This window comes from Zalophus californianus, chromosome 6 (genome assembly GCF_009762305.2).
Source record: "Zalophus californianus isolate mZalCal1 chromosome 6, mZalCal1.pri.v2, whole genome shotgun sequence".
Classification (NCBI taxonomy): Eukaryota; Metazoa; Chordata; class Mammalia; order Carnivora; family Otariidae; genus Zalophus; species Zalophus californianus.
In genome coordinates, this window is record NC_045600.1 from 43,594,779 (window position 1) to 43,622,433 (window position 27,655).

At 40.9% G+C, this 27,655-nt stretch overlaps 1 protein-coding gene across 1 annotated transcript; it reads left to right on the forward strand.

Annotated features, from left to right (window-relative positions):
* Positions 1-99: 99 nt before the first annotated feature.
* On the forward strand, positions 100-27,428 carry TBPL2 (TATA-box binding protein like 2). Its single transcript, XM_027570363.1, has 7 exons — positions 100-456; positions 3,539-3,999; positions 4,639-4,726; positions 6,730-6,821; positions 13,404-13,571; positions 19,201-19,295; positions 27,166-27,428. The coding sequence occupies exons 1-7, from the start codon at positions 100-102 to the stop codon at positions 27,240-27,242; spliced, it is 1,338 nt and encodes a 445-aa protein (XP_027426164.1). The 3' UTR covers positions 27,243-27,428.
* The last annotated feature ends 227 nt before the right edge of the window (positions 27,429-27,655 follow it).

The window sequence follows — 27,655 nt, forward strand, 5'->3', positions numbered from 1 at the left end:
GTGCTCCTCAGCTGTGGGCGGAGTGCGGTGATTGCACGCTGGAGAGGGGCCCCTTCCCTCGCGTCTCCTTGCACGCTCCCCACTCTCCCCCTCTTCCCAATGGCCTGTGGGCCCGGGGCTGAGTTCTGCTTCCCCTCCCCTGCTCTTCAATCGGTGTGCGCGGTCTGCAGCAGCGTGGGCTGGGCGGAGGCTGAGGCCAGGGACCCGCGCGGCCCCTGCCCTGCCCCACCTCGCCCCCACCCCAGGCTCGGGGCCCCGACCCCCCCGCCCCGCCTAGCCGCGTGCGCCCGCCGGGCGGATAAATGGCTTGTGCGCCACGTGCGCTCAGTCGGGCTCCGCGGTAGTTCGACTTGCCTGGGCGCTTCCCCCTTCTCAGCCTTTCTAACGGTGAGGGCTCCACCCATGGAGGAAGAGCAGACGTACCTGGAGCTCTACCTGGATCAGTGCGTCGCGCAGGTGAGCCCGGAAGCCGCAGCCGCTGTCCCGGGGCCAAAGCGCGTCCCCGCCCGATTGCTGAGAGCGCCCAGTCCTGAGCGCTGAGGGCTTTGCCTTCAGTAGCTGGTACAGAACTCCTAGCGACCGTCAGAGGTAGGCTTGATGGTCCTCGTCTTTAAGTTGAAAAACAGAAGCTTCGAGAGGGGAAATGACACTCCACGGTTGCCAACCAGAAGCGGAACCTGGTGTAGTGTGACTCCAGAGCCATGGTTAGATGGTCCCGTCCCGGTTGGAAAGACGCGGACACGGAGAGTTCGCTTCTGTGTCTCCTGTAGGGACCTCTGGTTCCCAAGTGTCCCCGCTTTGCTAAGGGAAACGTAGGCGGACTACCCCGCGCAGCGTTGGTATTGCACTTTCAAGGGGTGGCAGCCTTCGATGCCAAGAACAGGCCTCAAAAAAATAGTCTCTAGGAACGGGGCGGCGGGGCGAGGGGGGGGAGTGTCGCAAAACTTGAATTGGAGACACCTGTGGCTTTCAGTTCGTGGTTCTTGGTGTTTTGTTTATTTTATTTTTCAATTTAAAAAATCTTTAGAGTCAAGTATTGTAGAAGAGAGCAAGGAGTCCTCAAAAAGAAAAGTGCAACTTTCTGTATGGGGGATTTTTAAAAAAGACGATGATTACCGCCAAGGTAGAAATAGTGAAGCCTTCATTGTGTTTAACATAGCAAATGAAAGCCCACGCAGGAAAGATGAGTTGATGGTTCTGCAAAAACAGCTTAGCAAAAATTTTCTGCAGATATAAGGCCAAAGATGCGGTGAATATGCTGTAAGTACATCCTGTGCAGTGTGTTCCTACGGTCCACCAGAAAGGCTGTCAAACTTCCGTTGCCATGAAACATTCCCCTTCCATATCTTGATGCCATTGCCTTAGATTGCTAGTGTAAGTTGGGTTTCCTTGGGTGAGTGCTTCCTCCCTGCTAAAATGCCAGGGTGGGAAAAAGAAGGGGAGACAGGGATTGTTGCAGATAGGAGTGCTTTAGTGTAAATTGGCTGATGAGATCCTTTCCAGCCAGTACAGGAGAGGCCAATGAGAGAATCCTGGCCGTTCCCCCCCCCCCCCCCCGCCCCGCCTCACTTTTCTTAAAGCTGATCTGTGGGGTGGGGGTAAGTGGGGGAGAATTACATAATTCAAAATGAAACACTCCAAAATCTTATTTCAGGAGAATAAACCGCATTCTTCTAAAGTGTTTTCTTTGAACAATTAGTCACCCCTGCCATCTGCTGGACTTGGAGTAACAGAACAATTCAGTAGGATCTAGCCAGACATTTTATGTTAGCTTGAGGTAGTTTTGTCATGAAGATCCAGCCTGAGGCGTTCACGAATGTTCAGTTGTCAGAAGTCAGATCTTCTTAGGGACGAGGTTATCCTGCAAGCAGTGCTTAAAATCTGGAATCTAGGTCTACAACTTGGGTGAAACAGGTGGTAACATATGTATCAAAGTAATCAATTTTTTTCCATAAAAAAGCTCGTGAATTTTATATGAGCTGCTTTCCTCAGTTGCACACCTCTTTCCCTCAGTTGATGGTAATGCAGGTTGAGCCGCCTTCCCCAGACTGAAAGTACAATACATTGATTTAAACTATTCTTGCCATTTAAATTTCAATAACTGTTTTCCTCTTGTAAATTCACCAAACTAGAATATTTGTTCATATCTCCTTTGACTAGAAGGAATAATAAGAATAAGACCTTGGGTCTTCAGTGGAGTATTCATTAGCACTCAAGACTCTATCTTAAGCTTCCTTCACTTGTCTCTTTATAAACTATGAATTTAAGACTCTAAGAAATAGGGGTGCCTGGGTGGCTCAGTTGGTTAAGTATCTGCCTTCAGCTGAGGTCATGATCTTGGGTTCCTGGGATCAAGCCCCGGGTCCAGCTCCCTGCTCAGCGGTAGACCCTGCTTCTCCCTCTCCCTCTACACCCCCCCCTCGTTCTCTCTCTCTCTCTCAAATAAAATCTTTAAAAAAAAAAAGGTGGAAAAAAATAACCCACTCAAAATTAATTTGGGATGCCTGGGTGGCTCAGTCAGTTAAGTGTCTGCCTTCAGCTCAGGTCATGATCCCCCCGGGATCGAGTCCCACATCGGGCTCCCTGCTCAGCAGGAGTCTGCCTCTCCCTCTGCCTGCTGTTCCCCCTGCTTGTGTGTGCTCACTCTCTCTCTCTCATATAAATAAAATCTTAAAAAAAAGACTCAAAAAAATTTAACTGAAGTTCATAATCAAGGAATACAGTAAATCTATTCAAAGTACACACTATTTAAAAAAAATTTATTCTGTCCATTGAGGCATTTTATTTGCATATATGTATTACATCCCTAGAAAAAGAATCCCAGGATTTTCCCTCCTGTGTGTTTTTGTCTTGCTTTTTCACGGTCCATGATGCCAGTTGAGGTTGTCCATACGATGAAACTAAACTAGCAGGATATTCTGCCATTTTTCTACATCTTTGAGTTGTATGTCAAATCTGGAGCTGATCACTCCACATTTACCTAACCTGCCTGTGAGGTTCACAGTCTGTGATCATCAACGATTTCAAATTTGCCAATGTAACCATGCTTCATCATCACGGAAACCCGACAATGACTTTGGAGTATGGTCTAATAAGAACCTGGCATTTGTTTCTCTTTTCAGCATTGTTAATGCTCTTGAGAGCACCTGCCAGGGCATTCGTGTGCACCATTATGGCAGCACAGAAAGGTAGCAGAAAGAGGACCCGAAGTATACACAATTTAGAGTATGGTTGCTCAGTTGCCTTTATTACAAAATTAGACTTAGAGTGGCAACTTACAATGGATCTAATGTAGGAAAAACATTTTTTTGGAAAAAACGCTCTGTCTGCATTTTAAGATCTACTTTCCTGTTTCTATTAAGTGTGCTGCAACTCTGAAATATAACATTAGTGGTACTATGTGGAAAGAGGCAAGGAGTGAATATAAGCTATCTTGGACTACTGGGCATTGTGAACACACTGCCTGCTAGCTCTAGTGGTATCCCTTTGGTGTGACTTGCTGTTCTGTTTCTTGCATTTTGTTTTGGGAATGGCCTAGGATGACCTCGCTCCGTCCAGGTCACTGCTGCTCAGTCCAGTTGTACCTGATGATGCATACATGTCTAATCCATCCCATCCAGAGACTGTGTTTAATTCACATCTTGAAGAAGTCAAAGAAACATCTGGCCATTTCTCATCTGTGGATCTTAGCTTCCTGCCAGATGAACTTACCCAAGAAAATAAAGACCAGAGTATCATTAGAAGCAAGCACGAAATTGAAGAAAATTATAAAACTCAAAGTCAGCAAAGTAGGTTGTCATTATCCAGAGAGCAGGACATTGGTCTGGGCTTAATAAGCAACAGCAGTTTGTCGAATTCCCATTCACATCTGTACCCTGGTGATGCTGACTCAGTCCAGCCCTCACTTGAGAAACCAAACTCCATGCCTCTGGTGTCCATAACTCCCATGACACCAATGACCCCTGTTTCAGAATGTTCTGGAATTGTGCCTCAACTACAGTAAGTTGTTTATGTGTGTATGTGTGTGTTTTTAACAGGTGATGCTCCTGGGTGCACATTTTATGTTCACGAATGTAATGACAACTAATTTCAGAATAATAGTGTAAGGAAGAGCACTTCAGGTTTAATTATTTGTTTATCCATTCTTAATGTATTGTGGCTTTAGACAGTTTGGTTATCTGTAAAATAAGGTACTAGTTCTTGATCTCCTAAGAGAAGCTTAAGAGTTAGTATATACATTCTTGAAGGATTGTATTGTTTGTACTAAAGTACTCTAATTGCTGAGAATTGTGGTTGGGGTTGGATAAACACAAAGAATATAAAGACGTAAAATGAAATTCAGTTTGCAACTGAGTTGGAATTATGCTTTCTATTTTGAGGCATGGTTTTGAAAAAGATTTCAAACTTGCTTTTAGTCAGCTAGTCATGACATTTTAGAGGAAGATATTTTTGTACTTCACTTAGGAATCTTTTACATTTTACTAGGGTTTGTCACGTTACTGTGTATTTCACACTGAGAATAGTTCTCCTCCTAGGAAGTTGCTAATATACAATCTATAAAATGAGGAAGTTAATACATTTTAATTCTTTTTTACTTTTTATGTCTGATGTAATTTCTAAGTTGACTTATTTCTTCAGGAATATAGTTTCCACTGTAAACCTGGCCTGTAAATTGGATCTGAAGAAAATAGCTTTGCATGCAAAAAATGCAGAATATAACCCAAAGGTGAGATTTCTTAGTATTCCTTGCAACATTAGCTTCTACTTAGATTTACTTCATATGATCATGTTATTGACTTTCTCCTTTGTTTTTAAAACAGAAAAAAAATTGTTAGTACAAAGCTTTTGGCAACTCAAGAGGTTATTTGCCTCATAGTCTGCTTTGAAGTTCTAAAAAATAACCTCATTCTCTGTGATGAATAAAGCAGTGATTGAGCAGTTCCTAAAAGTTAGGATTTTTCCCTTGTCATTCAAAAAGATTTTTCAGTATGACCACTTTCAGCCTATGGGGATGCTAACCTTCTTAAAATGCCATCATAGTTCTGGAAATAGTGTTTTCTAAATCTTGTCCCACCTAAATTTTTCCATTTACAATTTCTCTTGCTTGAGAAAGGTAAATTGTTTAAAGTGTGAAGGTCAAGCTTTTACTTACGAATGTAAGATTCAGGGATTTATTTTCTCTCAAAGTCTAATAAAATCTATTCTTTCTTGTGTCCTGCCAAGACTAAGCATCCAATTTTAATGGCCTATTAACCGAGGAAGTAGATTTGTTTGTTCAGCATTTAGTAGTTGGCTGGTCTCTGTACCTATGAATGCGAAGATGAGTAAGACCTTGTCCCACTAGGGAGAAGTTCACTATCTTGGGGGGTGGAGGATTTATGGCCTTAGATGAAAAAGGCTGTATTTGTAGAAATGCAGAGGACCTTGTGAGCATCAGCTATTTATGGATTAAGTTGTTTTGGCTGTTGTGGGAGTGTTCTTGCTCACCTCTGAATTTAAATGTACTTGAATATTAGCCAAATATTTCCTTTTTCTGTTTCATGTAGCTGACTATGATGAGCACAGAAACACAATGATAAGCTAGGATTCTTAGGGCCACAGCCATGACTGCCCACACTATTAAATAGGCACATTTAAGCGTATTTTATTGTCCATCATCCTCTGCTCTCCTTCATTTTATTTTTGTGTATAGGATCTATCCAAACTTGGACTTGAGAGCCAGAGAAATTCTGGCTTGGCACTTAAGCTCCCTTCAGAATTCAATAAAATGAATACTGGGTTAGAGTATTATCTTAAACGCTTGGAAAACATTCACAAGATTCAATCAGCTCTGTGCAGTGTTGACTCAGGGTTCTTTCACTGTCTGTCAACGTTTCAAATCTGAAACTGCCAGTCCCACTGGTTCCATGGAACTCCTCCAACCCATGGAAGCTGCAGTCTTGCAGAATACTCACCCCGGTTTCCTTCGCGGCTTGCCAGGGGAAGATGAGCGCAGAAGGGGGTCCCTGTGTAGGACCAGGAGGAGCAGCAGGTCTTTGGTGACATGTCAGTGTGGCAGGCCCGTCCTCCCTGGTACCCCTTGTATCAGCACCTCCTGGAGGGCCTGCCCATGCTGCTGGGTGGGGAACCAGACTGAGAACTGAAAATCAATTTGTCTTTCATCTTCAGCATGCCTATCAATATGTAAATTCTGTTCTATAGTTTGGCAATTTTTTTTAGCACATTCTGGAGTCTTGGCAAGCCTATAACATACTTCCTACTCCCCCCAACCCCAGTAGTCTTTGAAAGAAAAAGGAAGTATTTCAAAGTAAAAAGCACAGCATCTAACTAGTCGTGGCTTTAAATCTCAACTTTACCATTGCCTGTGTAAAGTGGGAAGTTAAATAACCACTTCGTTTCCCTGTGCACTAAATGGTGATGCTCATGGACTCAGTTGAGCTCTATCCTGAGGATAAAGGAGACAAAACTTGTAAAGCTCTTAGTATTAGGCTTGAAATAGAACAGGCACTCAAATTTTAGCTTTATTGTTCTTATCCTTACCTGTTTTTTTCTAAGTACATTTTAGAATCATGATTGTTATTGTTTACCTTAGTGCAGGGAGACATTTTTTTCGCTTTCTCATCCAATCTCCATTTATTCAAGACTCTTTTTATGTCCAGCTCAGCTTTTCAACTGGAATAGTGTTAAAGCCTAGCAGAGACTAATTGTCCCTTTGACTTCTGTGTATAGAGGTTTGCTGCTGTCATAATGAGGATCCGAGAGCCCAGAACAACAGCCCTTATATTTAGCTCTGGGAAAATGGTCTGCACGGGAGCCAAAAGGTATGCGGAACCACTCTCCACCCTTACCAGATAAATAATTCAGTATATAAAACAAGGAAGGATAGTATTTATGTTCCAAAACACCTCGGAGGAGCAAAATACTTTGCCCAAGAGTTAAGTTCATGAAATGCCAAATTTGGGGTTAAAAACATTCAGTTGTGCAATACTGACTCCTGTCCGCTTTGCAGTCCCCCATTAAACTGAGGGGACTTAGGTGGGCTGTTAGAGCTTGATCTTAAGGTACACTTAAAAGCTACCATAGTGATAAAGCCTGTTATAAGCCTGGGGAAGTAGTTATTGTATATTTTTCTTATTGCAGATAAATGGAGAGAACTTTTTAAAGGAGGTAAATTAGGTACTTTTGACGATTACCTTGAGCATTAGCTCAGGAGGCAACTCTTAAAAGGCTTACGTCCCCTGGATCTCATGCAGAGGAAGCCCTGTGCTGCTACAGACCCTTTCACCATCCAACTGTAGGGGGAGAGCTGCTCATTCCTCTATGGGTTAGAAAATGAGTAGTAAGTTGTCCTCCTGGAAGACTGTATGAATTTGTCTTCACTCTACAGATATACCAAGATTCCTTTCCTCCAAGGAACACTGGGTGTTAATACTCTTTTTTATATTTGCCAAATGGTTTGGCAAAAAAAAAAAAGTGTTAATTACATTTCTTTGATTTGCTAGTGAGATGAACTTTTCATAAGCGTGTAAACTGCCTACTGTGTCTTTTGCCCAATATTCTATGGAATTATTGGTCTTTTGTAAACAGCTTTTTGTTTGTACGTATTTCCACCATTTTGCCCTATATATGTTATTTCCCAAATTACTGTTTATGGTGTTTTATGATTTTTTTTTTACACAATTAACATTTTTGTGTGTGTATAGTCCCATTTTTCTTTAGGGTTTTGATGTTTGGCTTCATGCTTAGGAAGGCATTCCCCATGTACAACATTATATAAATATTGACCTCTGTATATTTTTCTGGCCTTTTTCAGGTCCTGCTTTGTATTGAGGGAAAGAAGTTGATGTTTTGATTCAGTGTGAGCTTTCTCTAGGTGATGGAGATGTTTTCCATGTGTGCTCTCCAGCGTGGTAGCCACTAGTTACATGAAGCTGTTGAACAGTTGAAGTATAGGTAATACACAGAGGAACTTAATTATTTTTTAAAGATTTTATTTGAGAGCGAGGGAAAGCACACAAGCAGGGAGAGCAGCAGAGAGCAAGGGAGAAGCAGGCTCCCCACTGAGCGGGGGAGCCCAACGCAGGGCTCAATCCCAGGACCCCAGGATCATGACCTGAGCTGAACGCAGGCACTTAACTGACTGAGCCACCCAGGCGCCCTGGAACTTAATGTTTTATTTAATTTTAATTTAAATATAAATAGCTATATGTGGGGGCGCCTGGGTGGAGCCCTGTGTTGGGCTCCCTGCTCAGCATGGAGTCTGCTTCTCCCTCTCCCTCTGCTCCTCCCCAAACTGCTCTTATTCTCTCTCTCTCTCTCTCAATCTACCTTCTCTCAAATAAATAGAATTTAAAAAAATAGCTATATGTGGCTAGTGGCTACCATATTGAGCAGAGCTGGCCCAGAATTTTATTTCACTAGAAGATAAATTTTTCTTTTCAAATGGCCAGTAAGTGACCGGATACATTTATTGAAGAATCCGTATGTGGTTTTTTAGTATAGTTGACACACAATGTTACATTAGTTTCACGTGACTCAGCAGGTTTAGACACTATGCTGTATTCCCCAGGAGGGTAGCTACCATCTGTCCTCATACAAAGCTGTTACAGTGGCATTGCCCATGTTCCCGGCCTTTTATTCCTCTGGCTTCATTCCCTAACTGAAAGCCTGTATCTCCCACTCCACTCATTTTGCCCAAGCCCCAGCCCCCCTCCCCTCTGGCAACCATGAGTTTGTTCTCCGTTTTTATGGGTCTGCTTCTGCATGTTTTTTAAGATTCCATACGTGAGTGAAATCATACGGTATTTGTCTTTCTCAGTCTGACTTACTTCACTTAGCATAATACCGTCTAGGTCCATCCATGCTCAAATTGGACAATCCTTTCTTATAGCTGCATAATGTATTGTGTATATATACCACATTTTCCTTATCCTCTATCAATGGACACTGAGGTTGCTTCCATATCTTGGCTATTGTAAATAATGTTGCAGTAGACATGGGGTGCATTTATCTTTTCAAACTAGTGTTTTTGTTTTGAGTAAATACCCAATAGTGGAATTATTGGATCATATGGTATTTCTATTTTTAATTTTTTTATAGGAATATTTATTTGAGAGAGAGAGAGAGAGAGTGAGCACGGGAGGGGGGAGGGTCAGAGGGAGAAGCAGACTCCCTGCTGAGCAGGGAGCCCGATGCGGGACTCGATCCTAGGACTCTGGGATCATGACCTGAGCCAAAGGCAGTCGCTTAACCAACTGAGCCACCCAGGCACCCTATTTTTAATTTTTAAAGGACCCTCTATACTGTTTTCCACAGTGGCTGTAACAGTTTACATTCCCACCAATAGTGTACGAGGGTTCCTTTTTCTCCACATCCTTACCAACAGTTGTTATTTCTTGTCTTTTTAATTTTAGCCATTCTCACAGGTGTAAGGTGATATTTCATTGTGGTTTTGATTTATATTTCCCTGATGATGAGTGATGTTGAGCATCTTTTCATGTGTCTGTTGATCATTTGTATGTCTTTGGAAAAATGTCTGTTCAGGTCTTCTGCCCATTTTTTAAACGGATTGTTTTTTTGGTGTTGAGTTGTATAAGTTCTTTATATATTTTGGATATTAACCCCTTAACTGATATGTCATTTGCAAATATCTTCTCTTATTCACTAGGTTGCTTTTTGGTGTGTTGATGGTTTCCTTATTGTGCAAAAGCTTTTTATTTTGATGTAGTCCCAATGGTTTATTTTTGCTTTTGTTTCCCTTGCCTTTGGATACATATCTAGAAAAATGGTGCTGTGGTCGATATCAGAGAAATTACTGCCTGTATTCTCTTCTAGGATTTTTATGGTTTCAGGTCTTGAATTTAGGTCTTTAATCCATTTTTAATTTATTTTTGTGTATGGTGTTTTAAAGTGGTCTGGTTTCATTTTTTTACATGTACATAGCTACCCAATTTTCCCAGCATCATTTATTGAAGAAACTGTCTTTTCCCTGTTGTATATTCTTGTCTCCTTTGTTGTAGATTAATTGGCCATATAATTATGGGTTTATTTCTGGACTCTCCATCCATTAATCCATATATTTGTTTTCGTGCCTGTTTGTGTGTTTTGATTACTACAGTTTTGTAGTATATTTTGAAATCTGGTCTTGTGATATCTCCAGCTTTGTTTTTCTTTCTCAAGATTATGTTGGCTATTTGGGGTCTTTTGTGGGGTTCCATACAAATTTTAGTAGTAGTCTAGTTTTGTGAAAAACATTGTTGGTATTCTGATAGGGATTGCACTGAATCTATAGATTGCTTTGGGTAATATGAACAGTTTAACAATATTCTTTCAATTCATGAGCATGGAATATTTTTTTTTCATTTGTGTTATCTTCACTGTTCTACAGTTTTCAGAGTACAGGTCTTTTGCCTCTTTTTTGATTAAGTTTATTCCTAGGTATTTTATTCTTTTTGGTGCAATTATAAGTGGAATTGTTTTCTTAATTTCTCCTTCTACTTTTTCTTATTAGTGTATAGATATGCTACCAATTTCTGGGTATTAATTTTGCATCCTGCAACTTCACTGAATTCATTGATTATTTCTAGTAGTTGTTTGGTGGAGTCTTTAGGATTTTCTATGTATAGTATCATGTCATCTGCACATAATGACAGTTTAACTTCTTTACCAGTATGAATACCTCTTATTTTTTGTCTGATTGCTGTGTTTAGGACTTCCAGTATTATGTTGAATAAAAGTGGTGACAGTGGACATCCTTGTCTTGTTCCTGATTTTAGAGGAAAAGCTCTGTTTTTCACCATTGAGTATGACATTAGCTGTGGGTTTTTCATATATAGCCTTTATTAGGTTGAGTTCCCTCTAAACCCACGTTTTTGAGAGTTTTTATCATGAATGGATGTTGAATTTTGTCAAATGTTTTTTCAGCATCTGTTAAGATGATCAAATGATTTTTATTCTTTGTTCTGTTGATGAGGTGTATCATTTTGATTGATTTGTGAATATTGAATCCTTCTTGCATCCCCAGAATGAATCCCACCTGATCATGGTGAATGATCTGCTTAATGTATTGTCGTATGTGGTTTGCTAATATTTTGTTGAGGATTTTTGCATCTATGTGACGAATCCATTCTTAATCCATTTCCCCCCACCTGTTTTTACATATTAAATTCTTTACATGTGTCTGGGTAATTTTCTGGGCTTTCTCTTCTGTAGATCTGTGTGTCCTTGGACCTAGAGATCTACCATTTTTAAGTCCTTATTGGACAACTCTGCAAGGTATCTGCAAGGATGTTCATTTCAGCATTGTGTAAAATGGGGAAAATTAAAAAAATAATGGGAGACAAATAGCTAGTAATAAAGTTTTCATTAGGTCATAAACTTATATTTAGCTATTAAAACATATATCAAGGATAGTCACATTGTGTTAAGTTGTAGGGGAACAGGCAACTAAATTATAAGTTTATTAGCCAACTTTCACTTTAAAATATGCTATATTACAGACATATTCATGAGTATCTTTCCCTATCTGAATTTACCTGGGTCCCAAAATCTGATGGTGAAAGTTTGGATACTGAGTTCAGATAATAAGAGATACTTGTTACCCAAATCTATTTGGTTCTTGAATCTTGAATAGAGATTTGTGAAATTTTGGTTAGTCTAAGAGCTATCAGAATTATTTCCAAAAATGGATCCAAACCTATTCCTTTTAGTTGTTAATAACCAGAGTTTGCTAGTGAAGGATACCTGTGTTTGCACAGGAAAAATACAAAAGGGTCAAATGTATTCCGTGGTTATGACCACTGGTGGTGACATTTCAAGGTTCTTATTCTATTTCCTAATGTTTGTATAAGAACATGCATGTAGACTTTAACCACAAGTTGTTTGAATGGGAATTTCTATGGTCCTATTCACAGCTACTATCCCACGAAACTACAGGGCTACCCAAACTTAAAATTTGACCTTATAAACATGAGCACAATGGGCAATGTAATGGGCCAATTAGCAAAATGTTTTTCAAACTAGAAACTGTTTATTTCGCTGCTAACTTAGGGACATCTCAGGGTGAGGAGAAGCAACGTGGAGTGGAGTGAAATATGTGAAGGAATTAATACACATAAGAGGGGCTGTGTGGTGAAGGATCTAGATAGGAAAGAGAATGGAATGCTTCCATTGGTCCAGGCAAACAAAAAGTTAAATCTGGCTTTTCTTTCTGGTGTTTCTGATTTTCAGTGTAAAGATGGGGCAACCCAAAAGAGAGGGCAGAGTTCACATGGTTCACCCACCAGGTTTTGCTCCTGTTTGGCAACCCCTGCTACTCATTGTTTTGTTTTGACAAGTATAGCCTCACATTGCAGGACTTCACATTCTGTGACCTGGATTTAGGGTTGGAGCAAGACAAACACTTAGAAGAGTATGGCCACAAAGTTGAATGAATGTCTTTCTTTCTCATGTTGGGTGTGAGTTGAGTGACCATTCTGTGAGAAAGCCTGAGCAAAACTGGTTAGGTTTTGAGGTGTTTTCATGCCTTTTTTTTTTTTAAGTGTAATTTGTCACATGAAGATCGAAGTCCTGGTATCCTGTCTTTGCCACCTGATTGGCCTACCTCTTACTTCCTCGTGTTGATTTTTTTTTAAATTTTTAAATTTTTATTTATTTTTAAAAAAATTTTGTTTGACAGAGCGACACAGCGAGAGAGGGAACACAAGCAGGGGGAGTGAGAGAGGGAGAAGCAGGCTCCCCGCTAAGCAGGGACCCTGATGCGGGGCTCGATCCCCGGACCCCGGGATCATGACCTGAGCCGAAGGCAGACGCTTAACGACTCAGCCACCCAGGCACCTGATTTTTTTTTTTTTTTTTTTAGATGCCTGTGTCTTTATTTTTGCTGCTGCTGTTCCCATCTAAGTGGCACACACTTTTAGACCAGATGGATAGTTTTCAGACTTTACTGAGCATCACGATCTGGAGGGCTTGTTAAAAATATAGACTGCTGAGCCCTATCCACGGAGTGTCTGAGGCTGGGACCTTTGCATTTCTAACAAGTTCTCAGGTGGTGATGCTCCTGCAGATCTGAGGACACACTTTGAGAACCAGTGGAATAGTTAATTTTATCTAATAACCTTTAAAACAAGAGAGAAAAATACCCTATATGTGAAAGATGACAAATTAAGATGAGAATGTGTTTATGGTTTGGTTTTGACCATTGTACCATACCTTTTACTAGGTGCTAGGGACACAAGTAGGGGAGGGTGGTCCTTGTCCTCAACATCTACAGGTTTGTAATATACATTGAGAGATAAACCGGTACAAATGCTAAAAGTACAATCAGGGAAGTATGTGAATACAGCCTAAGCAGTATAGAGGACACAGTGATTAAGATCTCTCTAAACACATTTGTCCCTCCCTAGTGAAGAGCAGTCTCGACTTGCAGCGAGGAAGTATGCTCGTGTGGTGCAGAAGCTGGGGTTCCCAGCCAGATTCCTCGATTTTAAAATTCAGAACATGGTTGGAAGCTGTGATGTGAGATTTGCCATCAGGCTGGAAGGTTTGGTGCTAACCCATCAGCAGTTCAGTAGGTATGACCATTCTATAACTTTCTGAGTTTACCAAGATATTGAAGTTGTGTTATGGGCTCCTTATATAGTGTACCTTTTGGAGAAAGTGGTGTTGTTCTTTTTAAAGACTGTAGGTGAAAGGATTAAGATGCTGTGCTTAAGTCCTTCCTTGGTTACTCTATGTGTCCAATCTTAAGCAGTGGTTCTCAAAATTACACTGTACAGTACTCACCTGGACCGTTTTTGTTTTTTTTTTAAACACTTTGCTACCAGGGCTGTATGGTCACAGATGGTGCTTGAATTTGTAGTTCTAACAAGCTCACAGGTGATGTCAATCCTGCTTGCCAGAGGCTTGAGACTCACTACTGTGCAGATTTCTGAAACAGGCACACCTGCCTTGGGGGAGTGGAGACCCCAGAAGAGAAGGGGTATGAGATGGGTTAGGCAGGTCGGAAGGGGCTGGCGGCTGGCAGGGGAGAGAGGGTGGGGGAGAAGATGAAGAGAGAGTGCCCTGGCACATTCTGTGAAGGCAATCCTATCTAGTGTTTTTCCTGTTGATTTCGAGGGGGTTTTGTGTGTTTGTGTCACGCTAGCTCCCACCGCAGTTTCTTCTTTAGTGGAGTCCTGTTCCTCAGGGAGCATCTGTAGGTTGCTTCTTCACGTGTAACTCCCAGCTCATCAGCAAAGCCTCAGCATCCTCTTCGCTCAGCTGCTTTGGTGCTTCTTCTAGCCTGTCAGTCCCTCAGCAGCGTTGGAGGCGGGCAGTCAGCCCTGGAGCCCGCCACCCTGAGGCATATATAGCTGTCCAAGGTCACTGAGCTGCTTAGAATCACAGATGCTCTTAAATTCTCTTCCTCTAAATTGAACTTCTGTCCTTTCGCTCGCCTTTCCCCCTCTTTGACTTGGAGTGCTCATTCCTCTTAAAAGTGAATAGAGATCCTGTAGCTGTGTTTTATCTAACACTCGTTGGCCTTCGTTTCTTTTTTTTTTTTTTTTTTTTTTTTTTTTTTTTTTAAAGATTTTATTTATTTATTTGAGAGAGAGAGAATGAGAGATAGCACGAGAGGGAAGAGGGTCAGAGGGAGAAGCTCCCCGCTGAGCAGGGAGCCCGACGTGGGACTCGATCCTGGGACTCCAGGATCATGACCTGAGCCGAAGGCAGTCGCTTAACCAACTGAGCCACCCAGGCGCCCCTGGCCTTCTTTTTGAGACACGGTCTGAACAGCTGTTAAAAATTGCTTGTTTTTTCCTAGCTTTTCAAAAATCCAAGTTCATGCTGAGATTCGGCTTTGATGATATTCTTCAGGCAATGTTTATTTTCCCCTTGATTGTATTTTTTCCTCTACATTAGTTTTGTTTTTTTTTTTTTCCAACATATGCTTATTGGGTGCCTGTAATGTGCCCAGTGAGCTCACTGTGAAGCTCCCCATGCAAGAAATACTGCCTTTTTAGAGATCTTTTTCTTTCTTCAGTCTTGGGATGGGTTGTAAATTCATAGTAAAACCTTTCTTGTTAAGAGTCTCTCAACACAGGAGCCGTTTTTTTCTTCCAGATTCTCAACCATGGGCCTCTGGTTTGTCTCTCTCTGAACCAACTTTTCCTGAATGTATGAAAGATGTCCGCCTGAATTCTGCCTGTCTGTATCAGATTTAGCACCCCACTTTCTGGCCGTTAAGGGCTCTAAAATGATGTATGCTATTCCTCCCAAGTTTCTTGTCATCTCTTTTTCACCAAGATTGTCATCTTTGTAGTTCAGATTTAAGTCTAGAGCAGGAGTGCCTCTTGTCACTACTCCCACTTTCTGAAAGAGAATGGCTGGGCAAGATGAGAGTTCATCATATGCATTGACTTTAGCCTCTTGGAGTGGGTCCATCACTGTTCTATTTTCATTCTGAACCAGTTTTATTATCTCCTCCATCTTTTAAAAAAAATTTTTAGCCAGAGGGGCGCCTGGGTAGCTCAGTGGTTAAGCGTCTGCCTTCGGCTCAGGTCATGATCCCAGGGTCCTGGGATCGAGCCCCACATCGGGCTCCCTGCTCAGCGGGAAGCCTGCTTCTCCCTCTCCCACTCCTCCCCTGTTTGTGTTCCCTCTTTCGCTGTGTGTCTCTGTCAAATAAATAAATAAAATCTTAAAAAAAATTTAGCCAGAAAGCCTGCATTGTATTCCTACCACCATCTCTTTCTGGTCTTATTCTTGCCTCCTCCAAAAGTTTGCCATTCAGGCTCCACCGTTAGGTTATGGATTACAGCTCCAGTGTGTGTATTGATGACATTGGGGCATTAAAACACTTCTTTCTTAACAGGTTTGTGTCTTTAAAATGAGGCCTCTCCTGGGACACCTTAACACTCAGTCAGTTAAGCGTCTGTCTTGGCTCAGGTCATGATCCCAGGGTCCTGGGATTGAGTCCCACATCCAGCTCCTTGCTCAGTGGGGAGCCTGCTTCTCCCTCTGCCTCTGCCCTTCCTCCCTGCTTGTGCTCTCTCTTTCCCTCTGACTAAATAAATGAAATCTTTAAAAAAAAAACGAGACCTTTCCTTAAGAGTCTGCAGCCCTATGGGGAACCATGGCACACATCAGTTGTAATTATTAGGTCAATTTTGCCTATGTTAAGGGACGCCTGGGTGGCCCAGCCAGTTAAGTGTCTGTCTTCGGCTCATGTCATAATCTCAGGGTCCTGGGATTGAGCTCCATATTGGGCTCCCTGCTCAGCAGTGTGTCTGCTTCTCCCTCTTCCTCTGCCCCTCTACCCTGCTCATGCTCTCTCTCTCTCTCTCAAATAAATAAAATCTTTAAAAAAAAGTTTGCCTATGTTAAAACCTCCAAGTTCCTTCAATTCCCCTGGTTCTACAAGTTTGTGTATTAGCATCTCATACCACAAGTATCCCCCTTGTCATTGGGGGGATGTCAATATTTCTATGCTGTAATTATTTCCAGTTTTCCCTGAGCATTGTTCTCCCTTCTTTCAGTTTCTAAATCAAAGATCTCTGATAATAAATATTTAAGTGAGTCACATCTAGGTGGCTACCATGTAGCAGATGCTACAGTGATCATGATAGTCCAATACAGCCAGCATCCAGGACACCTGGCTGGCTCAGTCAGTTGAGCATCCGACCCTTAATTTTGGCTCAGGTCATGATCTCAGGGTTGTGAGGTTGAGCCCTACAATGGGCTCCATGCTGAGCATGGAGTCTGTTTGGGATTCCCTCTCTCCCCCTCCCAACTCCCATCCCCACCCTCCAACCCCTGCTGGTGTACTCTCTTTCTCAAAAAGGGGAAAGGAAAAAAGAAAAAAAAAATACAGCTGTGGTCCCTTGCCCTCATGGAGCTCACTGTCTAAAAGGGAAGACAAAAAAGCTAAAGATAATATGGTAACTATGAAGGTGGACACCTCTTTGAGTGCTATGGTACCATTGAGCAGGATATTTAATGTAACGGGGAGGGGGAGTGTGGAGGTCAAAGTTCTTATGGGAAGTGACATTTAAGCCAGGAGTTGAATGGTGAGTTGAAGTTGGGTTGGCCAAGAGATTGGCAAATGTTTGTTATTCTTGAACTCATGCAATTCTCCATCTCTAACCAAAATAACTTTTTTACCCCCTCTGCCTCAACCTTCTTTGAAATGAGGCAGAGAATAAGTAAAATAAAGTAAATATCTCCTTGGAAGTTTATTATGCTGGTATCTTAAAACTATGGTTCTGAAAGCCAATTGCAGTTTGCCACCACTTACATACCGAAGACTTTGTTTTCTCTCCCCCCCCCCCCCGCTTTTTTTTTTTTAAGATTTATTTACTTATTTTAGAGAGGGAGAGAGTGAGAGAGAGGAGATCGAACATGAGCAGGGGTAGAGGGAGAGGGAGAGGGAGAGAGAGAAAATCCCAAGCAGACTCTCTGCTGAGTGCAGAGCCTAATGTGGGGCTTGATCTCACAACTGCAAGATCATGACCTGCGCTGAAACCAAGAGTTGGACGCTCAACAAACTGAGCCACCCAGGCACCCCCTCTTTTCCCTTTAAAATGCTAAGATTCTGTTGGAAGATCAAATGGAAACATTCCTTCTGTGTCTCTAGCTTTCACTTTCTTGGTTCAAACCTCAGCTCCCATACAGATTTTGCAGGGCTCCAGCTAGTATCATTGACTCCCAGTGTTGAAAGCGGTAAGTAGGTTAAGTCTTTTTTTTTTTTTTTTTTAAAGATTTTATTTATTTGAGAGAGAGAATGAGATAGAGAATGTGAGAGGGGGGAGGGTCAGAGGGAGAAGCAGACTCAGGGAGCCTGACGCGGAACTCAATCCCGGACTCCAGGATCATGACCTGAGCCGAAGGCAGTTGCTTAACCAACTGAGCCACCCAGGCGCTCCAAGTAGGTTAAGTCTTGACAGGATTTCTGCAGTAAGAGTGACCTTCCAGGAAGACCAGTCTACCCAAAGCAACCTCCATATACTTCAGAAGGGTAGACTCTCCGCTGTAACACATCATCCTGGTACCAGTAAGAGATTTCACAGCTGCTGTTGTATGGGTCTTAACTCATTGCGGAATGGAATGGAAGGCGTTTTTCTGTGTGGGCCTGATTCACCCATTAAATGCAAAGATTTACATATATTGTGTTCCATTTCTCAGATTTCTTCTTTTTCTTATATCTGTTCTTAGCCATTGCTTTAATTTTGTCAGCTTCCTTTTAACTCTTGACTTCTTTTTTGAAGTCTCCTTAAGCCTTTCTAGGAGTCTCTCTACTTCTCTATGCTGGAGCCTGAAACAGTTTTTAGCCCTCTCCTCCACCTCCTACATTTAGTAGTAAATATGAGTGAGTTACTATTTTAGGACCAAGTCCTAAATTTGTTTTGTTGTTGTTGTTTTTAGTAATCGCTATATACAACATGGGGCTTGAACTCATGACCCTGAGATCAAGAGTCCTGTGCCCTTCCAATTGAGCCAGCCAAGTGCCCCACAAACCCTAAATTTTTAAGAGTTGGGATAGTTTAGTTTTCTTTACTGCACATGTCCAGAGACAAATGATGGTGGTCTGGAAGACTTCTTAGGTTCTAAAATTGTTCTCCTTAGCAGTTTATAAATGTGTACAAAATGTGCTCATTTTTGGGAAACTTGGAAATTTAGAAAACATGTTTATGTATTTTTATTCGTAGACTTTTTTTTTAACCAGCAAGATCTTAATACATTAAATTTGACGCCCTAAGTTACCTTAATTTTTTTTTAAAGGAGGGAGGATACAGTAAATTTTTTTTAAGATTTTATTTATTTATTTGAAAGAGAGAATGAGAGATAGAGAGCACGAGAGGGAAGAGGGTCAGAGGGAGAAGCAGACTCCCCACTGAGCAGGGAGCCCGATGCGGGACTCGATCCCGAGACTCCAGGATCATGACCTGAGCCGAAGGCAGTCGCTTAACCAACTGAGCCACCCAGGCGCCCTACCTTAATTTTTAATAGCTTAGCATGACCTGCATTTGAAAAAATGTCATGACCAAAGATGAATTCTGTTCCTGACAGTCACAAGAAATTGCTTAGGGCACTCCAGACTATTTTTATTAAGATGGTCAAAAGGTTTTGGTAGAATAGCTTTAATACGCTGGGTCTTGAATGTTATGGGAAAGTAGTTGAATAGTACTATTTTTAACTTTTTTTCCTTTTATATCTGAACAGTTATGAACCTGAACTGTTTCCTGGCCTTATTTACAGAATGGTAAAACCACGGATTGTGTTGCTTATCTTCGTATCTGGGAAAGTTGTGTTGACAGGTAAGTTCTAAGATTATTTTCTGACTTTCATAGGCTTCAATAGCTATGTGTTGCTTTGCTTCTCCTTTCAAATGGCTTTGTTCACCATTATAAAGTAAGTCTCAATATTGTAGAACACCTGGAAAAACATGAAAAGTAGAAAGGATTATAATATCACTCATTGGTCTCAATACCCAAAACAATATAATTTTTTTCATGTTTTTATGTTATTTTGATATGTATATTTATCTTTACATCCTGCATGTTTATTAACCATTATAGCATTTAGCTTCACTCATTGTCATACACTCCTCAAGAACACCTTTAACAGCTGCACAGTGTTCTAACAGAGGGGTCATCAAACCTGTTTTCTGTAAAGGGCCAAATACGAAATATTTTAGGCTTTGTGGTCATAGGGTCTCTGTTGCAACAGTGGAACTCTGCCACAGTCGTGCAAGAGTAGCTATAGACATTACAGAAAGGAAAGCACGCTGAAATGCAAATTTAATATAATCCATATAATTTGCATGTGTCATGTAATATTCTTTGATTTTTTTTTTTGCCCCCAGCCATGTAAATGATTGAATTTAAAACCATTTTTTAGCTCACAGGCTATACAAAAACAGGACTAGCCCTCTGTCTCCTGACTTCTGTTCTAACACGTTATCATATCAAACTTACTTTTCCATTGTCAAGCATTGAAATGTTCCTTCTTTGTTTGCTGCTTATAATGGCACATTTGGCTATTTTTATGTGTGGAGAATTATTAGTGTGGATGCTTAGAAATGGAACTTTGTTTTAAGGATATGACTATTCTTAAAGTTCTGAGTACAAATTACCAAGTTGTTTTTTAAAGGGATACACAATATAGTTCTCTCCAATTATATGTTCCTCCCAGCAATGTACTTGAGTATCTTTTACAAACCCTCAGTAGCATCCAAAACAAAGGTGGCATGAAAGAAAACTTGAACTTTATAAGTGAAAATGATCTCACTGCTTTACCTCACTGGTAATCAGAAATAGAAATTGATGACTTTTTAAAACCTATTCAAGAAATAGCATTTCATCTTTTGTCGATAGTGTGTACATAACTTAATCCTTTCTGTCTACTTACTTTTTATTATTTTTCCCCCTAAGGATTTGTATGAGTTCACCATAATATTAAAAGTAATTACTCTTTGTTATACTTATGACTTTTTCCAGTTGGTTTATTTTTACATAAAGAAGGGTTTTTAAAATTCTTGAGGTAAATGGTTGAGACTCATTTCCATACCATCTTATTGAAGTTTGCTATTTTTGTCTGATTTTGTCTGACTTTTTACACATTTTACTATTGTGTAGCAAGATGAATGCCAAATTTATATCTTAGGAGCCAAACTGATTATGCCCCACTCTCAGATAGCCAGCTAGCCAGCCTACCACGACCTATTACTCTCCTTATTATTAATAATATTTGTCATGACTCCATTTGTCCTTTACATTTACATATAAAGTTATCACTCAGCATCCAAAAACATGGAATTTCTGTTCTTAAGTCTTCTTTTAGAACTCCCAGTAAAGTTTCATAGTTTGTTTTACTGTAACAAATAACTAATGTGTCTTCAAAGTGGGGAAAGCCCGTTTGGAATTCAGGAACCTTTTGAATACAACAAAGCTAGACTTTCTCAGATGCTGCCAATGTAGAGTCTAGAATAATTAAGACCTCCTAGTGACTGACTTAAAGTTTACTTCTATATGTCCTGAAGGACAGGGGGAAATGTCTGCCAAGTAAGTTGAATAGTTATAAATATTGGAGCAAACATACGCCCTACTTAAGGGAACAAACTTTTGAAGACCTTGGGAAGGACACATTCATATACTTGCTATATATAATTATTAATCAGTCTTACTAAAAGTGCCAATTGACAAGTACAGGCTAAGTTTCTATTATAGATACACAAAAACAAGTCCCTTTAAATATCCTTAATTCAAACCAGCTTTCTCACCCCAATTAAAATGAAAAAAACAACTTGCGTGTACATTTTACAAGTTTCAAGTGACAGAAGTAAAGAACTGTCTATACGCACTACCAAAGACCATGCAATACACTTATACACAACAAATAAAATTTGTTATGCATTCAGCATGTAAAACAAAGCTAAGTTTCTTCATTCTTACAAGATGTAGATCATCACTTTTGTGAACGGGGGAATGAGTTGTATTAACTGAAGTCCAAATTTCTGCTTACAAGATGAAGTAAAAGCCAACCAATGTCTTAATACTGAGATATGAGTAATTGTCTATTGGAATCTTTCCCTGCTCGTGCTGTATTGTCTTAAAGTACTTCACCTAGAATACACGGTTTAGGTTACTTTTGCTCCAAACGTCAAGACCTATGTTCCTTATTCTCTATCCTTACCTATCTAGACTCTTTTCATCTGCAAAGGGTTTAAAAACTCAAGGACCCAATTTTGGGTGTAAACCTGAGGAAAGGGACCAAGGAGGCCTCCTTTTAGCCTTGCTTCTAGAATTTTAGCTGGGGATGGTCACATGGAGTGTCCAGGGGACTCCTAGAGGCACACACCGCAAGACTCTGCAGAGCTGTTTTGGAAGGTCCCACAAGGGTAAATAACTTTTGTCTAGAAAATGTTAGAGTACTGAAATTACAAATGCATTTGCATTTCACTCTAATTAAATAATGGATCCCAGCCCTTCCCTAGGTAGGAACTGTAGAACACCACACCTACTGTAAGTGCAATTCTAAACCATTGTATCACATGCCATTTTCAGGGCCTCTGAAAATAATTTATCTGTGTAAAATTGTCTTACTCCCCCGAGGTGCCAAGGCTGTGGCCACCATGTCCAAGGCTACATTTGAATGTTCTAATTATAGTTAAGTGAGCTGATGGCAATGAAGCCCTGCCATCCTACTGTGTCGTGGTCCCTGACAGCAAAAAGCAACAGGACCTGAGCCAAGCCTTACACTGTTTTCCCAAGCCCGTGCTGGGAAATGATGGTATGATATTTAGGACCTAGGATTTTTTTTCTCAAGCCACAGTAATAATATAGCTAGGATCTGCTGGAATAATATACAATGAACAGCAACTATGTTGGCTTCCATTTCTAAGATCAGACACCATAAAGTGAACATATGTTGGGCATGTCTGTGCCAGGCACTGTCATAAGACTTTTATGTAGGTTCCAGTTAACTCTGTGAGGTTGTACTGAACATCTCCGTTTCCTCACCGGTAAAATGGGGACAGTGGAGAAGTTAAGTAACCTTAACCATGTCAGACAGCTGTACGTGCTGCAGCACAGGTGGGAACTTGAGCAGCCTGTCTCCAGAGCCTCCCACCCCCACATACTCATCCTGTCCCCCAACTCTTTAGATGTCTGTGCAAATGCCTGTGTGGTCTTTGGGGGCACCTTCTCACTTATCCTCGTCAGCTGAAGGACAGAGGTGAGAGGCAGCAGGTGTGGTGGCTGAGAGGCTGGGTTCTGGAAACCAACTATCCAGTTTGAATCCAGGCTTGACCATTTCTTGGCTGTATGATCTTGGGTGGATTTAAGTTATCCACCTTGATTTCCACACATGTAAAAAGCAGGTGGCTGTAGAAACTACCTGCTAAATGTGAGGAGGCAGAAGAACAGTACCAGGTGGACGGTAAATGTATAAATGTTAGCTGTTATTCCCTTGGTGGAAGCCCACTCGTTTTCCCCCTAGCGCTGAGAGACTGGAGTCCTGCTGTGATGCCTTGCCCTGATGATGGAAATATGATGTCTAAAGAGGCTTTAGTCTAATGTCTAAAATGCTTCACATTTCTTTCTTTCCCTCCAGCATAATGGACTTCGTAAGAAGCTGGGTCTTTTTTACTTAGGGTAACTCTCCATCAGCTAGACATCAGCAGTTCTTGGAAATGTGTTAGGTCAGAGGGCAGCATAAAAATGGCAAGACTTGGGGTGCCTGGGTGGCTCAATCGGTTAAGTGTCTGCCTTTGGCTCAGGTCATGATCCCAGGGTCCCGGGATCGAGTCCCACGTCGGGCTCCCTGCTCAGCGAGGAGCCTGCTTCTTTCTCTGCCGCTCTCCCCCACTCGTTCTCTCTCTCTGTCTGAAATAAATGAATAAAATCTTAAAAAAAAAAAGACAAGACTTGTTAGTGAGTAGGCCAGAGGGATAATATCCCTGTCAGTCATGACTGGGAATCCCTCAATAATGGCAAGTGAGTATGTACTGTAAAATGTATACTTTGAAGGGTTTAATGCTGTTTTTTGCAATTTGTAAGATTTTTCCCTTGTGTGCATACACATATGGTATCACTTGGGAAAATGAGATGTGTAGCTATGACTTGGCGTAAAAATAGAATTGGAAAATCCACGTATAATTGGAAATTGATGTTTGGGCTGGCTAAGGGTAGGGATGAGCTTATAAACCTTATTGACAGCAGATATTTCATCAACTTCGGGTGTCATCAGGTACCCACCCTGTTTTAGGTGCTGAGGATGGAAAAGCAAATCCAATACAGTTGCCCCTCGCCCCCACCAGGAATCAGCCCTGGGGAAGGACACAGATTATGTGAGACTGACTCTTACAGAACCAGATGGTAAACCAGGTGTGCTTGGACCAGCCGTCTTAACATCCCTATCTTGAAGCACATTCTTCTAGGACCTTAAAAATGTGATGGTTTACAAAGGATTTTTTTACAAACATTCACTCACATAACTCCTAGCAGCCCTCTGAGAAGGCTCTTGTCCTTATTTTACAGGTAAGGAAATGGAAACTCAGAAGTTAAACAGTTCGCCTGTGATTTTTTCAAACCTAGTTAATCGTAGAGCTGGTCTTCAAGCCCATACAGAGTGATTTCAAAGCCAGTCCTTTCTTCATTGCATCAGCCACAGAATTTTCACCTCAGTCACCCTGGCTAGGAATGGTGTTTATTCCCCAAAGTGGTGCTCATTATTACCTAAAGGAAAAGACTGCTCAGGTTTTCTTAAAAGCAAGAGTCCTCTACCTGGAGCCTGGTGCTTCAAGTTGGGATGTTTGATTATAGATTAATAGGACTACAGGACTGTTTAGTTTCCCATAAAGTTGTGATACTTATTTTTGGTGAGGAAATATTTGACTAAAGGGACCAAGTCCCCTCATTGTAATACCCAGTAACAAATTCTAGCCATATTTATTTGATGACTTTTAGAAGGGATACTGGATACGTGCGGTCTTCACCCATAGCTGCTATTCACGGTTCAGGGGAACTTCAACTTCTTGGGCCTTGTTTTCCCACGAAGGAAATGAAGGGAATTGGATTAGTTAATTCCCACAAAGCCCCTTTGTGTCTAAAGGTGTTTTTCTGTGACATAAAATAATGATCACTCTCAGTGTCTGTTTCCTCCTGGGTGATGGGTGTTTTCTGTTCTCCAGCAGATGCCGGAATGCTAAACTCTTTGGGGCTTCAAAATCCTTTTAGGTATGATGTTTTAGTCTTATGAAAAACTGAAGCACATAGTTACCTGGAATGCTGGGCCTAGATCCTCTGTTTCTCAATTAAGTATAAAAGGAACCGCGGTTTTGGTGGGTGGGGATGGAGGTTGAATGGCTGGGTATGTGTTTGCTAGATCTACTCTACTTCACTGTCTCCTAATAAAGCTGTCACATTCAAATGTACCTAAAGGCAGAAAAGGTCCATCAGATCAGAGGCAGGATTTTTTTGTAACGGTGTTTTACTTACTGCTTCCCCAACTCACTTTTTGGTTTCTACAAAACGACCACTTGAGAAACTAAAATGTTCATGCTGTAACAAAAATCTGGGGCTTATGGGGTTTTTCCTACCCCAAAGGTACAGAGTTTCTGTTACCCATGTCAGTAACTCACCTTCCTCCTCATCCTTTTTCCCCACCCCACATCTTTGAGGGTGGAGACACACACATAGTAAACTCCTTGGCAACGAATAAGTAACATTTTGCCCTTGCCTCTTAGAGAAATTTAAGCTTATAAGGACTTAACTGATTCTTTAACATTTTTTAAAACCTTGTGAAATTCATATAATATAAACCTAAACATTTTAAAGTGCATAATTTAGTGACAGTACACTCACAATTTCTGCAACCACCACCTGTATCTAGTGCCAAAACATTTCGATTACTCCAAAATAAAATCCCTTATCATTAAGCAGTTTCTCTCCATTCCTTCCTCCCCTTAGCCCGTGGCAACCTCCAGTCTGCATTCTGTCTCTATGGAATTACCTATTCTGGGTATTTCATATAAATGGAATCATACAATATGTGACCTTTTGTGTCTGGCTTCTTTCACTTAGCATAATGTTTTTGAGGTTCATCCACACTGTAGCAGTACCACAGCCTCATTCCTTTTGTTGCTAAGTAATAGTCCACTGTATGTGAATATCACAATGTGTTTATGCATTCATCTGTTGATGAACACTTGGGTTATTTCCACTTTTTCGCTACTGTGAATAGTGCTGTGATGAATACGTGTCTGCATTCACGTTGAGTACCTGTTTTCAATTTGGGGGTATATGCCCAGGAGTAGAATTGCTGGGTCATATGGTAATTCTTAACATTTTTGAGGAACTGCCAAACTGTTTTCCACGGTGGCTGAATCATTTTAACCTTCCCACCATCAATGTATGAGAGTTCCAATTTCTCCATATCTTTGCCAATACTTTGCTATTTTCCATTTTTAAAATTATTCTTATAGCTCATGCTTGATTCTGAATCCTGATTTCTACCTGATTCTCAAATCTGGTGATTCTCCTTTTGGTGATTTCCTCTCATTAGTCTTTTTTTTTTTTTAAAGGTTTTATTTATTATTTGAGAGAGAGAGAGTATGGGGGCGGTGGGCAGAGGGAGAGGGAGAAGCAGACTTCCCGCTAAGCAGGACTTCTCCCAGGACCTGGAGATCATGACCTGAGCAGAAGGCAGAGGCTTAACTGACTGAGCCACCTAAGGTGCCCCCTCCTATTAGTCTTGCAATTAAACCAGATAACCACTTCTCACAAGTTATTTCTCTCTTAGCCTTAGCTTTATGGCTCTCAAGGAGGAGTCTTTATCAACTTAAGCTATTTTCCATTTCTCTTCATGCTAACGGTTTTTATATTCTTTTCCTTAATCTCCTTGCCTCCTGCCAGTGGTATCTAATAATAGTTTCCTGGTTAGCTGGGAGCTCCATATAAACATCAGTACTACCAGTCCATAACTCAGTACAGCCCCACTCAGTACAATGTGCCTGCATAGCTTGGAAGGTGGAAGTAGTAGTAGTGGTGGTGGGTGGTGGGGAGAGATGAACAAAATCTGATCGCCTCTCAAGAGTAAGGACCATGTCTAATGCATGTTTGTATCCACTTTAATCCCTACAGCAGTTCTAATGAAAGAGCCCTTGAAACTTAAGTCTCTAAGGAGTGACAGTGGTACAGTTTCCCTCCTCTGATAATCTCTTCTTGTACAATGAAATGTAAAGCTTTTGCTGCCGTTTGTCTCACTCTGTGAATCAATATTAGGGAATCAAGATGTTAACTAGACCTGAGTAGATCAAAGGAAGTCCCTTTTGCTGGTAGCTAAGTGTCCACAGGTGCTGATGAAGGTCATGTTCTGTGGTCGTACTCATGGCATGCTGAGAGATAACATTCCATAGTTCATACTGTGCCCTGTGAGGCAAAAGATGAACTTTCTGATACGCCCATGTAGTGAAGTACTAGAAAACTCTAGGGTATGTGTTTGTGGGAATATGGCTGTCACCATCAAATTCTTTTGTATTTACCAAAATATCACTTCTCAAGTAAACCTAAAGAGATGTCTTCCTATTAAAAAATGTACTTGGAAATGACAATGAAATTTTAGTCTTAAGAAAATTTGGGTATTGTCTTTATATTAAAGATTATATGAACTTGGATTTCTTTATAGGTGCCAAAGAACGTTCTGAGATCTATGAAGCATTTGAAAACATCTATCCTATTCTAAAGGGTTTTAAAAAAGCCTGAGTATGTCACTCAGCATCTCACATTATATTGGTTTGAGTGTGTGCATAAGCCCAGTGCACAAACCACTAGACTATAGATTTTCTATGCAGATTTTGACTTTGTTAAAAGATGATTCTGAGTACCCATGCCTAAGAACTGAAGAAACTTTTTTTTTGAAATGACACGTTATTTTAAATACTGAAAAAGTAAACACTTCAGAATTTGATTTAGGACCTTGTTAGAATGATGTTTAATCATTAAAATTTAATGCTCTGCTCTTGTGAAAGATGTAGTCTGTTAACGTGTTCTCTAAAAATACATAGGAATATACAGACATTTCAGATAATTGCATAGAATAGATCATATCTGCAACAACATCATCTAGCAGGATAGAAATTTTTTTTTGCCTTTTAAAATATTGAGTAGATGGTCCT

Coding starts and splice junctions, on each gene's coding strand:
- TBPL2 (XM_027570363.1), top strand. CDS start 100: ATGGCCTGTGGGCCCGGGGCTGAGTTCTGCTTCCCCTCCCCTGCTCTT. Junction 457..3,538: donor TGGATCAGTGCGTCGCGCAG/GTGAGCCCGGAA, acceptor GGAATGGCCTAG/GATGACCTCGCTCCGTCCAG. Junction 13,572..19,200: donor ACCCATCAGCAGTTCAGTAG/GTATGACCATTC, acceptor ATATCTGAACAG/TTATGAACCTGAACTGTTTC.